We start from the raw sequence: 14586 nt of genomic DNA on the forward strand, positions 1-14586 counted from the left end.
GAATATTTTAATGGCTTTTTATGTCTAAAATGACCTTGGGCACGACCAAAAGTTAAGCCTCTCCAGATGGAAAGATAAATCAATACTTGCAAAACATGCCCATGTGGATACTTGCTCTGAACATGTTCTGAGGTGACAGGCAAATGTGCTTGTATGCCTCCTTGTGGAGTACGTCAGCACCGGAGGAGGCACCAGAGGGCTGGGTTACAGGGAGTAGTTGGCAAGCAGGAGAGAGGAGCGCACTATAAGAAGAGAAATGAAGCCAGAGGACCGTCAAAACATTTCAACCACGGCCGAGAGAGGAGGGGAGAAGGAGAGACGCTGGGAAACAGCGGTGCACTCAGGATGACGACTTAAATCGCGGAGATATTTTTTTTTTACCTTCAAGGACCGTAAGGTTACCTTTTACGAATCCCGAAACGGGACTTGGTAAATAATCTAGCGTCAGCAAACGGTGAGGGATCCGTGAGGGGAAAGAACAAAAAAAAAGTGCGGTCCGACGTCGCACTCCCTGTGCGCCTCGGTGTCACCGCGCAGAGAGTCCTGGATGAGCACAAAGTGTGAGCTTCAGCACCTGAGGAGAGGACAGCTCCGCTCTGTCTGCTCCTCCGGACCTCCTGTCCAGAAACTCCGCCGCGGCTTTTAAAAGCCGTCAACACTTCCAGTCTGACTCTCTGCCACTGCAAGTCTGGAAGAAGTGCCAAGATCCGCTGACGGAGAGATCCGCGACTGACTGTGTGCTCAATATGTACCAGGGGCATTTACAGGTAAGAAGGCAGCTGCTGTTCATTTAGCATGAGAACGAACTGTTGGGAAGGGGAAAAAAAAGAACTGGTGTGAACAAGGCGTGCCACATGCAGCCTCGTTCATGTCAAGGACATTTATTTTTTTTACACAAGGGATATCAGGTAATCACGAGGCATTTAGAGAATTCAGACTGCTGTTCAAATGTGTTCATCCTGACCTCAAATTTAACTGAGGAACGTTTGCTGTGATCTATTACAACTGAAAAGGCTGCGGAGTGTCAGGTTCTGGCGGTATTGCTTCAATTGGTGGGCAGGAATGACCAAGGAAGTGTAAATGCACACTTAGTTGGTTGGAGCCTACATGATTTCCAATATTCACTGAGGACACAGGGAGAGTGAGAGAGCTGCTGGAGCGCGCCTGCTGCACGTGTAGGTGCATGACAAAGGTAAACAGGAGACGAGACCGTGCAGTTTGAGCAGGGCAGCCTTCAACACTGCAACAAACACTTACTTTCTTAAAGTGCTCGTTTATGCCCACGTGACGTCATGCGATCTGACGTACATTTTTCATACAGCAAAGTACATAACAAGCGTCTGTAGAAGTGTGTTACATCACGAGCAGGGGGCTGAAACTCAGCAGAGAGACAATTAAAAATGGGACAAGAGAGCACAAAACATGATAAAATAGCTGATAACGAGCAGCCGGATCAGCCTCAGCTAAGTTCCTTCAGAAGATATCAGAGGGGTACGCAATGTAACTGCTCCCCAGAGCTGTCACAACTGCATGTTTGATGTGCACAATAATCACACATTGTCAAGCAGATTCATAATGCACAACAACAATGCCTCTTCAGTGGCTAATGATAGCGTCTCCTCTGTTGCATTGAAATTAACACAGTTAGGTCACAGAGATACCCCAGCTCCCAGACAGTTGATTATGTAATGAAAGCCTGCTCCTGACTCAGTACTCAAGAGCATGAAAGACCAAAATTTAATATTTCATTATATGCTACTCAAGCAGCAGTATTCATTGAAAATGCATGAAAAGGCGGTCAGCAGTTCTTGTCTGGATTACCACAGCTGTCTGGTAAGGGTCAATAAAAAAGCCTGAGTGATAATATATTTAAAAAAAAACACATATAATTAAAGATCCAACACATGTATATTCCCCTTTTAATCAAACATTTTCATGTTTCATCCATGTTTCAATGATCAGACACTTTATATGTTTCTCATCACATGCATGCAAGTCATTACAACATGTGCAATGTTTAGATCATAACTGAAACACGAGAGCTCTTTCTCAGCCATTATGTGTGGCTAATTTAGCAGCAAATGTCCAGTAAATGTAAACCAGATAAACTATCTGTCGGGATTTTTTATTTTTTTTTTTCCCACGACACACGCTTCCATAACTGATGCATTCATGTTGATGTTTACAACACTTTCTCCTTAAAGTCAAATGTGTGCGCTTGTGTGTGTGCACGTGGATTTTTGAGTAATGACGTCAGACCTTCGTCAGAAACAGACTGGAAATGATAGTGTTGCTTGTGGGGAATGGGTGGGGATTGTTGATTCGTGACAGAAAAATATGCTAAATTTGTAAAACTTTCTGGCAGTGATTGATCAACATGGAACTCTTTTAGTTCAGAGTAAAAGCTCCCTGAATTTCACAATGATTTCAATTCTACAGTGCAAAGTGTTTACTTTAGGCAGAGGAGCTTTTTGACCAGGAAACAGATCTCCAAGAATCCTGCATGCATTTTATGTAAGATACAATGCATGTAGATTTTGTCCACTAAAATCTTCATTTTGACATATTTAACAGCGTTGATGTGGTCTCTGAATGGAAGCTTGGGGCATAAATCATTGAGACTTGTGGGTCTCCATAGTTTGGCATTTTATATGAAACTCAATGTATTCTTCATGTAACACTGGTGCAGCATCAGCATCAGAGCTGTCTGATTTCCTTCACCAAAGTAACGACACTTGTAAGTCCTTCTTTATTGCACAATTGGCAGTCAAGTTATGAACATGGCAGCTCAGGAAGCAACTGGCAATGGGAACAAGACAGGGATTATTTCACATTCGATAACTATCTCCTTCTTCTGTGACCTGGTGTATCTGTGCATATGGGTTAATGTGGTGGTTTAATCCATGGAGCGTAAGGTTTCTCCCATTAACACAAACATGTTTTGCATGAGAGCTGTGGATCTGCACACAATGCTACAATATTGGGTGGATCAAATATCTTGGCATGGGCGAAGTTAATGAATGACGCCAAATGTTGTCCTCGTGGTTGGCTGGTGTGGCTCGGGCTCTGCATGGGTAATATCAGAGCTTGGCGTGATCGGTGCTGCTTGGCAGAAATACAATGCTGGACTCATGTTTTCTATTTTACTCTTTTTCTCCGAAATGTATCATAAACATGTGAAAAACGACAGCATCCTGTAATAGCTAGATTGTTTTGTGCATGCATGCATTTTGTGAGGAGAGCATCACTTTACAGTATCACATGTTGAAAAAGATTGATGCAGTTAAAGAAAAGCAGTTCAGAGGTGTGGATGTCAGCCTCCTTGCTCTTTCTGCAAAGGTGCAATTGAAGCTGCTGTGAAGCTTGCTGATTCAGCGCAGCTGCTTATCTTTATCAAACAAAAAGCCACAAGATGTATAGTTTCAGTTTAGTATATTCAGTATATTTTATCTTTCATGGACTGGATTTAGAAGACACCTTGAAATTTACTCCACCCATAATCCTTCAGATGACATTTAACAGTATACACTGTAATTGTTATAGTGGTTCCTCTGCTTCAGTATTCATGTTTACAGTGAATCTAATAACAGGAGTGCGTATAAAAGACATACTGGTTTAATGGAAGTGATGCTCCAAGGCCTTTGGATATTTGCTCTGTTAAGCACAACATGAATTACATAATTTGATTACCATATTTCTGGTCCCTCAGGGAAAATCTTGGATGGATGCTAACATTGATCAGAAATAGATTAAGTCTCTTAAGATCTCAGTCATTCACATCGTTATTTAATTAGAGTCCTGATTTGTCAGTTTGATTTTTTTTTGCCTGAAAGATAGCTTGTTTAGAGTTTTCTGTCAGCCACTAATGCAATATAAAAATCACTGAGTTTCTGCAGAATCAGCCTTCTTGATTTGCATTTCCTGTTTTGCGATCTGTGTCGGTGGTGTGGATATTTGTGGCAACCTGGTGCATCCTTTTGTGTTTACTGTTTGTCATTAATGATGCCATGATGTATCCAAAACATTCTCTTAAGACCGTATTGACACATTAAGATAAAATAAATCCGTAATTAGGTGTGTTTTATTGAATGCCATATAACAAGTCCTATTGATTTTAAATATTCCAACCAACACTCAAAGAAAGATTAAGCAAATCTGAGAGGATTAACTTCTTGAAGAGACGTAAGAATTTTAATGAACCAGCAGACTCAGTAAAAACAGAGCAGAGGGATCAGTCAAATCAATCAGCTGATATACAGGGGCGACATGGCATTACAACACCTGCAGGAGTCTATACATGCATGCACCTAACACCACAGTGCACAAGTGCATCAATCATAGCTGCACGGTCGATCAGGCCATCATTCGTCTAGCTCAAGTAAAGCTCCGGCTTTATTCACTCTTCCGTTGACGTAGCCGTGATGGTCAGTTTCAGGCACAACAAACGAGTCCTGGAAGCCTTTTCCACTATTTTAAAGTCTCCTTGATTTAATGAACTATGGTCTTGATTAAGAGCAATTTAATAGGCCTTACTATTTCAGGAGCCGGGATAATGAGTGAAATCAGGTGGCATCCGGCTGGAACGAAAGCTCCACAGACAGAGCTGCTCTCCTTGTTGGAGATGTGTGGCAGGGCCGGAAACTAAACGTCTGAGTCTAAAACTACCAGTCATTGTTTTTTCAGAGTGTGGTTTCAGGAAATTGTGAAAATTAGAAAATATGAATCCCATAACATACAATTTCCCCCTTTGTTTTCCTTTAAATGGCTATAAGGCTGTAAAATCATCTAATTTCTTATGGACTGACAGAATCAGCTTGTTCTGACTCTTCAATAAGACTATAGGATAATTACAGAGAGAAATACTCAAACACACCTACTTCCTCTATTGGGAATGCTCCCACTGTCTGTTCTGGATTCAGCCCCAGATTGTGTGTTCTATAAGAACAGATCATCAAACGGAAATATTCAGCCTGATGCATCATTTTGAAATTCGAGTGCAGCTTTCAAATTATTTTGTTGATATTTTGTTTGCTTGTACGGTGGCACACTATAAGTGCAGCTAAAGTTAAACTTTAGCTGTGCTTCACAGCAAATGTCCAATGGGATTCCTGTGCTGACAGGGGGTGTAAGTTATGATGGTATGAAGTTTACTGCAGAGGAGAAGGTTGAAAAAGTTCACTCAAATGAAGCTATGCACTGTAACTGCAATCCTACTAGGATTTGAGTAAAAAAAGAATCAAAGTACGTCAGAGCGGGACAGGGGATGGTATGGCTTACGTTCAGATGTAATCTATTGCATCCTGCATGGCTGCTTTGAACAATCATGTGCTCTACACTTTGTAAAGAACCTCAAGCCCAACTGTTTGGTCTTTACTGGTGTTATTTTACATCCACAAAATTTCACAACCATTTTACAAACATTGGAATTGTAGCTGAATCTCTTTTCTGACTCAGAAGAATTTAAAGCAGAATAAAATATAGAATAAAGAAACAAACACCAAAGACACAGTAGAACTTGCTGAAGACACCAGATAAACAACCCGAAGGATTTGCATTCTGCCACTGCTTACTGAGGTGGCTGGCATCCCGTCTGCAGTCACTGGTGACAGTAGGGGGGGATACTGGGAATCTCTCCTTCCCCTGGTTGGGTTAAGGCTCTATCGAGGCCCTGAGCAGCTTGTGGAGCTCGTAAAGCGGACTAGAAAGACTAAGAGGGACTCAAGCAAACATCAGCAGCTGTTGTTCTATAAGCTGATTGAGGAAAACGGGTTTGTTCTCCTTGCCCACATAGTATGGGAATTTTATCATTTTGTTATTCACTGTCATCTATGTTCTGTGCTCTTTGAACACCCACCCATCCACGCTACAAAATAACATAGAGGCCAGATGTGGGTGTGAGTGATGTGAGAGGTTAAGATGAGGGGAGTAAAGGGAGGAGAAAAAAGGTTACAATGTATACACCGTCAGCCCCTTTAGTCAATATTTATGTTTTATTTGTACATTATAATCAAGCTTGTAATCTGCCACTGTGAGTCATAATTTCACTTAATGAGCACCTGCTGTCTGACTGAGAGGATGTGAGGGATTCATAACTTCCTGGGTCTTTGTCATACGTTGTGCTGCAGTTCATTACAGTCAGAGTTAAACAGCAGGAGTGTGTGGATGTGCACAGTATGTGTGTGAGATGTGGTGTAATTCACTCTTCACTGTTTGAGAATCTAATCCTTCTGGAATCTGGAGCCATGATGGGTTCAAAATGAAGAGATTAGGCGTCTTGAGCATTCATGTCTGATCATTGTTCTCCTCACAAAGCAGACTGTCAGACATGTTAACTTGTCAGGGACTAACAAAGGTGCTTTCTGGCTACATCCACATTTTGAAATGAAGTATTCAAAATGAAAATGGGAACTGCCACAAACCAATTGAAAAATACCTTCCTTACTGCATGTATCGCAGCACTATAAAATACAGAATTAAATACAGAATACAGAAAAGCAAAGAGAACAAGGTCAGCAGTGCCTGAAATTCATTATCCATGTTGAATGAACCACTAGTATTCAAGGCTGGAGCTTTGAAGTAATTTGGGGTCAGCAGTGTCTTCAAAAAACTCGATTTAGATGTTCGAAACATCAGAGTAGGGTGGATGCCCGGTGAAAACAACAAAATGTATTACTTAAAAAAAAAAAAAACTTTATTAGTGTTGAAGTAGCCTAAAAAAATAAAAAAATAAAAAATTATAATATAACCACATTTTTGTTGTTATAATGTTTGTCTTATCTTCAACATAAAAAAAGGGATTATTTGACTAAAACTAATTATGATTGGGACTGATTATTAAACAGGTAAACTATGTTATTGAAGTTTCACTTGAAAGCCTTAATCATAATCATACTGAGGCTTTGAAAGTATAAACAGACCACCTAAACCACAAATAAGGCACCATGTTAAATGGTATGTGTGTATATTAAAAAAAAAATTAAAACAAAAGTTCTCTGGTTTACCACTTTTTTAAAATTTTAAACACGCCTTGTTTTAAAATTAACCAGTTACAGGCAGCAGCAAGAGAAATCCCCGGTCTCTGAGGGAGGAAAGGTCACACTAACCACCCCTAATGGGCTGTTGTAAAGACTCGTTTTGCTTATTTCTTTACATGCAAATAGACACTTTTGATCGAAGGGGTGACAGTAGATAAGCGGTGCCTACACCATAGCAGAGTAGCAGCTCACGAACTTTGCACAACATCAGGAGCTTCAGGCGGAATGTCAAGGGACTGTCTTAGCCTGAACTAATGACACACATACACACACACATGCCAAATGTCAACAAAGAAGCCTTCTCATACAAGAAGCCTATATCTGAGAAGAGACCGAATCAAACTGAAGCCCCCGAATTCACAGCTTCACAGCCCAACATCATCATCTCTGTTGCTAGATTTCCTCTGGGTGTCTTTCTGCTCCAAGTCTGTTAACACAGCAGCCCTCCCAGCCCTACGCAGAGAGTCCCCTGTGAGCTACTGTACAAAGCCACATTTTTCCTCCAACAAAAGTAGGACAAGGCCCAGCATCTTTGTCACTGAGAGCAGAGGGCTCCGCAGAAGAATGGCTAGCACATCCATCTCTCTCGCCCAACCCATTCATAACAGTCATTCTCCAACTGGGAATTCATTTGCTCCAGAAACCAGCCGTCTCAAGGCTGGAGTGCAGAGAGCATGTGTTCGGTCCTCAGGGGTGATATGAGCTATCGTGGATGAGAGCTGTTGATAAACAAATATGTACTTCACTGTGCCAGATGTGAGCAGGGCTTTCACCTCTGAGAGACTGCCCAGTCATCAGTCAGTGCCAATGTTGTAAATTCACAAAATAAATGACCAAAATTTTGTAAATCAAGTAGTTCTGAAGTATTAAATGATTTATCAGAGAGTGTAACTGTTATTTCAAACTACTTCCCTTGTTCCTCAAGTAAAAACAGTAATGAAAAATCTGAAAATGTAATCTGTTGTTTTTCCCTCAGAAACTATTGGAAAATGCATCTTACAGTTTAAATGAAGCCAAAGTAAAGTCTTGAAATTGCTATGAAATATCTCAACAGCTCCTGTATTGGATGGCAGGGGGAGAGTAAAAAGCAGAGACATGAGGCATGCATCAAGTCTAGAAACGCCACATATTAGATAATGCCTTATTTGGATGAACTGTTCACATATTTGAAAAATAAATGAGTACTGCTTTCCCAGATATAGATATGACTTAGAGAACCATGGGGCTCAAAGTTACAAATAAAATTGCACAGAATTTTGCAGTTTGCTAATTTTAAGTTCACATAAATACTGCATATTTTCTTGAATCTGCGTTAATTATTGCAAACACAACATTGCAATTTTCTGGAATGACTGATAAGCATTTGTAGCATTTGTCTTTTTGCATGCGTTTTCCTTCTTTATATATTTTCATATATATTGCAGTTCTAGATTTCAAGTGGGTTTTCTTAACATTTGTCCTTTGACTCTTGTACATTATTTTGTCTTAGGGGTCACCCTATTGTGGACTCTTAGTCATCATAAATGACTGAAACAATTAATCTACTATCAATATTGTAGCTAATTATTTCTATAATAACTTATTGGCTAATCAGCTAATGATTTAAGCTTTAAATATAAATACCATGAGAAGTAGGATTACAAGCTAATCAAACCAGATTCAAAATAATGTCATTTTCTGAAGCCCATTCACTCCCATTTCTGAGACGTGGCACAATTCATTTTTCAAGGCTTGCACAGTTAAAGCAAACAGACAGACTCGTGCATGTTATCGTGCGTGTTATGTTATCTCTCTATATGCGTTTAAAGGATACAGAGGCTACAGGAGGATGCGATTGGATAGTAAGGATGGATTCAAGCATTAGTAGTGTGGTGTGTCCAGAGGCTGTTACTACACATGAACACATGAAACGCTGCTCTCCGCTTCATCATGGCTCACTCTCACGGCTGTTCTAATATGAGATTCCATTTTTGCTCCTCGGGCAAGAGATACGCATCTTTTGATTTGCCGACTCCCAGCATCCTTCCTCTCCATTTGAACCCACAGTAACAACTCTTTCTTCACCCTCAGCCCTACACAATAGCTCTTCCTCTCTGAGCCAGTGATCTTGTCAGATCATTACAGGTGAACACGCCACAAAAAACAAGGTCTGCATAGCACCACAGCAATTAGCGTGTACCCACAAATATCAATTACATTCCTCTCATGATTACCATTAATGGCAATTTCATCACTCTGTCACGACCCTGTAATTACAACTGGGTACTACCTGGCCATTTATAGCGGGAAAAAGTTAAAAAAAAATTAACATCAGAATAAAAAAAAATAAACTGAAGCTGCTCTAATTTCCTTTAAATTAATTTTCCAAGAGCTTCTTGCTACATGAACAAATGATTTGCCTCTGTAAATCTCTCTTGTGGAAGGCTTTAAGAGGAAACAGGAACCTTTGATGTTATTTGTACATGGTGAATGAAGGATGAAGTGTAGAGGAAAATGATAAAGCTGAAAAATGGGGCAATTTAACACATTTTCAAAAGACATGTAGAAAATCTGTCAATATGTAACGTGTTTAGTGTTTTGTGGTGGATGAATTCACAGCAGTTATTCCTTTAAGTGAAAATGGGGAATAAAGGAAGTTAAAAATTCATCATTTTAATGTTTTGCTTTAGTTGTGCACTAATTGTATCTCAAATCCATTCAATTCTGACTCCAGCTCCTCCATAACTTTCTCCATGAGTTTGTCTGTTGGAAGCAGGTGAAAGGGGAATTGCGTTGCATTTCTATAAATACCTATGAGACATGCAGTTAATGAATTCCTGGGTAGAAGTTGAGGCTGGGCAGCAGAGCGGAGCTCAGAGAGGAGCTGGGTGTACAGATGGGATGTGTGCAGGTTCAAGGGTAAACCAGCTGAGAGGTCTTAAGGCAGGAAGGCTTTTTAGCAGAGCAGGACCAACTGCTCACCTGGAGCACTCCCACATGCCACAATCTGACTCCAACTCCATATGCATCTTACTCCCTGCTTGTTCATGTGGAGGTAGTAGCTCCCGGTACGTGTTCATGTTTTTCCAGATTGCAGATGCGGTACCTGCATGCATTGTTGTGCATTTGTGCATCTGTATGCCCCTGAGCAGGCAAGCGTGTTCGCACAAGTGTAGATAATGAGGCAAGGCATGGATGTGTGATTCATATTTCTCCACATGACAGGAACTGCAGTGTGCCAGAGAAAAGGTCGAAAGACCCTGCTCCCCCGGCCTCTCTCCATACATGCAGGGAATGAACAATGTTGCTTGGCAGCAAAGTGAGTGATGATGTATGTATGTGGCGCTGGCCAAAACTGAATGAATGAATCCTTTCTAGGAATACATTTGAAAATTCAATACATATCAAATGTGCAAAATTTTACATATCAAAGGAATTGCCTGCTACATAAATGAAAGCATTAAAACCTTAAAAACAGTGTTAACAACTCACTTGTTTAGTGTGTTTTACGCAGTCCCGATGGCAATTGAGTGACTCCCCTCGTGGCTTGTAGCTGTTTGTACTGACTGTTGGTACAGTAAAAATTCAGTATGGGCATAAACTTATATAGCTAGCCGACTTGTCTCAACTTGTCTCGACACTGCTGATGCTGATAACAGCTCCAGTGCATCACAAAGTACTGCATGCATGTAGCACGCTGCTACAGTTCATTGATAGTTATAAGCTTTTAATTTTACATATTTAATCATCTTCACACAATTTCTTATTTCTGCTACAATCATGACACATAATATTAGATTTTTGTTTATTTATTATTAAAAAATACACATGAACATGCAGCAGCTTTAAAAAAAAATTAAAAAAAATAAAAAAAACTTTTTCACACTTCACATCTCTGTGAAGTCTGATTGGCTGGTCTTTGGTGAGAGGTCACACTGGGAATCTGTTGCAGAGAGTGACATCATCTGGCGCCAAAGACCAACCAATGGGAGAGAGCCACTGCAGTATTTTACCGGTAGGCGACAGGCCTACGAATTTGAGTGCAGCTTCTTTCTATTCTTTATATGCCATACCTACACTGGTGTAATGAAGTATGTACCAGTTTGAGTAAGACATGAAGCACTGTGTGTGTGTGTGTGTGTGTGTGTGTGTGTGTGTGTGTGTGTGTGTGTGTGTGTGTGTGTGTGTGTGTGTGTGTGTGTCCAATTACAGAGAGTATTGCACGCATGGAAACTGATAACCTGAACCTCCAGAATATATCTACTGATGACCCAACAACCCCGACTCAACCTGACCCGGACTGAATGGTAGTTACTCCTTTTGTGAAGGAGACAATGATATACTGGCTCTAGGCACATGGAAGAACTTTCTGATTAATAAATATACAAAGTTTCAAGCTAAAAACCTTTTTATCACCGTTTGAAGGATTCTGACGGAATCATGAGATCAGTTTCTGGTCGATGTGTTTCAAGCCCATGTGCAGAGTGAGCTACTGCCATTGTAGAGAAAGACAGAAACAATCTGATTGTACTTTCAGTGGGAGCGACTACCTTAGATAAAGATAGGTATCTCAGTACAAAGTGGCATTTTTGTTATTTGGGAACAAGGAGGGAAGAGAGCAATTCAGACATAAAAGCAAAACAAAGGAACATCTCACTGTGTTCCTGGTTTAAGGGTACCTATTAATTTCTACTCTCCTCATCTGTTGTGACAGGACGAACATTGCTCCATTGTATCTTCCAATTCATTTCTCTCTCCGAGTAATCCATCACTGACAAAGGCAATGAGAGTGTAGATGTTTCTGTGAATCTGTGACACAGTCTGTATCCGAGGTGAGACACCTGTGTGGCTTGTTGGCAATGAAAATGTCTAGTTAAAGTAGGGTAGACATCAGACTTTGCTAATGTGTTTGGCTGTTGAAGCTTTCTGGGTGTGTCTCATATATTTGTGTCAAATCATCACATTCAACGATAAAGGTATTGGGCAGATTAAGGTGAACAGTCACTGTGGCTCCAATCCAACGTGCCTCCATGTTGAATTTATATTTGTAGATTCAGAGATACCTTTTACAGTAATAATGTCAAACCCTCGGTACCTGAGATTCTCAAGCTTCATTTCTCAGACTGAAAGAAAATGTCGCCTTTGACCAAGAGCTGAAAATAACAAAACCAATTCATGATTAGAGTTCCATTAAATATTGGATTAGAGGATATTTTCTTATAGGTTTACCAACCTACACTGACAGGATATATTACCACCTAATGAATTCCTGCCGTACTTCTGTTTACATACAGTAATTAAATCATTTTAAATCAACTACAGAAATTGAAGTATCAGTGTGTGCCTGCTGGGGAGAATAAAAGACTTGCAGACCGAGGTGAAGAAGTGGGTTTAGGTTTCATTTTGTTTGAGGGATGAACTGGATTGTTGCAAAACATTAAAACCAAAGAGGTATTTGTATACAAGAACAAATGTGTGAGAAAAAAACTAACATTTGTGCTGGTTTAGTTTCTGCAAATCTCAGTCCAGCCCTGATGCCAAAATGTGCTGAGACGTATGGCTTAATAAAACTGTTAATAAAAAGGAAGGAACAAGAGTTGCACCACTGTTCACATTCCCATCAGTTCAACTCCTCTTGCTCCAGTTCATATTGATTGAAGTGTGTGTGTGTGTGTGTGTGTGTGTGTGTGTGTGTGTGTGTGTGTGTGTGTGTGTGTATTGATGGTGTAGTCCTATGTAAAATGTATTCTTCTTTAAGAAAAAGGTAAAATCCCATCTAATGCGACGATTTTTACGCCTGAAGTTTACCTTTTTTCCTCCGCCACGCTTAATAAAGTAAATCACACAAATCTTCTGGCTGTCTCCTCTATCTATGTATATGTTGTGAGCTCATTAATGGTATGTGTAATGACTGATCAGGCCTCGGTGTCACTGTGAGCTGTCTGGTTTCACTTTCATCAACAAAAACAACGAAACCATACATAACAACATTGCTCATTTCTTCCTTTGAAGCCAACATGAAAACTACATTAATGCAGTAAATTTCTGCTGTCAATCAGCCTGATGACGACAGTTTATCCGGCCGTTTGCCTCTTAGCTCCTCTGAGCTGTTCATTTTGTGGAAGGACACATCAAACAGAGTCAGTGTGGATCGGCCAAACCAAACGCTTCAGCAGCTTCCATGTTGCAGTGAGATAGAGCATCTTTAGCTTTCACAATGTGATGTATTTCTGCTGTCTTAGAACACGTAACTTTGATATTGCTTTGCTAGCTTCTATAATCAACAACTTAACCTGAGAGTGGTTTGACAAGATGGGCACAGTTGTAAAGTTTCTCCAAATAGCATTTGATTGATTAAATTATGTTTACAATCCTGGTTTCAAGATGAGTCACACCGAGCAGACAAAAGCACTTGGAAAGGAATTTTTTTTTGCTTTGGCGAAATTCAGTTTTGTTTGAATCAAATGTTATGTAGGATTTGATGATACATATAAGACCAACTTTATACAGACCAAAGTCCATCTATCAAGACTATTGTAAATGCTATTGTGTTCTTAACAATAGGATAGCTTCTCTTTAAAAGTGGTTGTTCCAGCTCTTATTAAGGCTCTGTAGAGTAAGAAAGGGCCGAGCTCATTCATGTAGGCCTGGAAAAAAAACACACCAATGCACACTAGGGGCTGCCCTTACTGGAAGTGTCTGGATGGATAGCTGGACAAATGGCTGGATGGAAATAAACCTCCAGTATAGATAATGAATCACCATCCACTTCTATTTACACACTTCTATTTCTGGTCTGCTGAAAATACCCCTGTGATTCATCTCTTGTGGACATTAACATCCTATATACAGCTGGGTTATTTCTGAAAACCAACTGAATATGTTTTTTGAATTAACGCAAGAAAGCATAGCAAGATTGATTGAATAAAGTTAATTTAGAGTTGAGACCTTATTTAAAATTACATATCTTGTTCCAGCTTGTAGATAAGCAAGCTCTTGAGATAAGAGTTGCATGTCTGAGGTACTTAAAGCATACCAGTACCCAGTGGATCATTTTTTTTCAGGCATGGCACTGTTGCTTTGTACCCAGCTGAACTCGAGAGAAATTTACAGAGTCCAGTGAAAAGGTCACAGAAAAGTCTCAATTGCGTGCAGTCAGGCGGAGAGACATGGTTCTGCTCAAGAAATTCAAATTGACTTTCCTAAATTGACTGTACAACAGCAAAGTGATTTTTAACCTGAAGCACTTCAGGTTTAATTTGAAAAGACTTTCTCTGCAACCTAATTTTAAAGTAAAAAACAAAGACCACATGATTCTGTGGTGGTATTGCTGAGAAATGCTCCTTTCACATATTTGTCTTTTAAGCTCATAAGGAAACATTTCCAACTGTGAGCAAAAGCCTTCAATCTTTCTACTTGTAACATTTCTTTACCTCCTCCTCTCCGTCACCTCTCCCAACCTCAATAATGCTATCATGTCAATTAAAGCCTATCCTCCAGCTATCATATATCCCTGGGTAGTTGGACAGGCTGCCACAGAAAGGTCAGTGAAAGCCTTAACAATGGTGCAGAG

At 40.1% G+C, this 14586-nt stretch overlaps 1 protein-coding gene across 2 annotated transcripts in view; it reads left to right on the forward strand.

Moving 5' to 3' along the window:
- The first annotated feature begins 271 nt into the window (after nt 1-271).
- Nucleotides 272-14586, forward strand: part of pex5la (peroxisomal biogenesis factor 5-like a) — an 88120-nt gene continuing 73805 nt past the window's right edge. For both annotated transcript variants that reach the window (XM_069150016.1, XM_069150017.1), the window contains exon 1: nt 272-767. In XM_069150016.1, the coding sequence (XP_069006117.1) occupies nt 747-767 (21 nt within the window). In that variant the 5' untranslated portion in view covers nt 272-746. The remainder of the gene's footprint in view (nt 768-14586) is intronic.

The sequence above is a fragment of the Embiotoca jacksoni genome, unplaced genomic scaffold (genome assembly GCF_022577435.1).
Source record: "Embiotoca jacksoni isolate LCO1_2020_lvr unplaced genomic scaffold, fEmbJac1.0.p SCAF_16, whole genome shotgun sequence".
Classification (NCBI taxonomy): Eukaryota; Metazoa; Chordata; class Actinopteri; family Embiotocidae; genus Embiotoca; species Embiotoca jacksoni.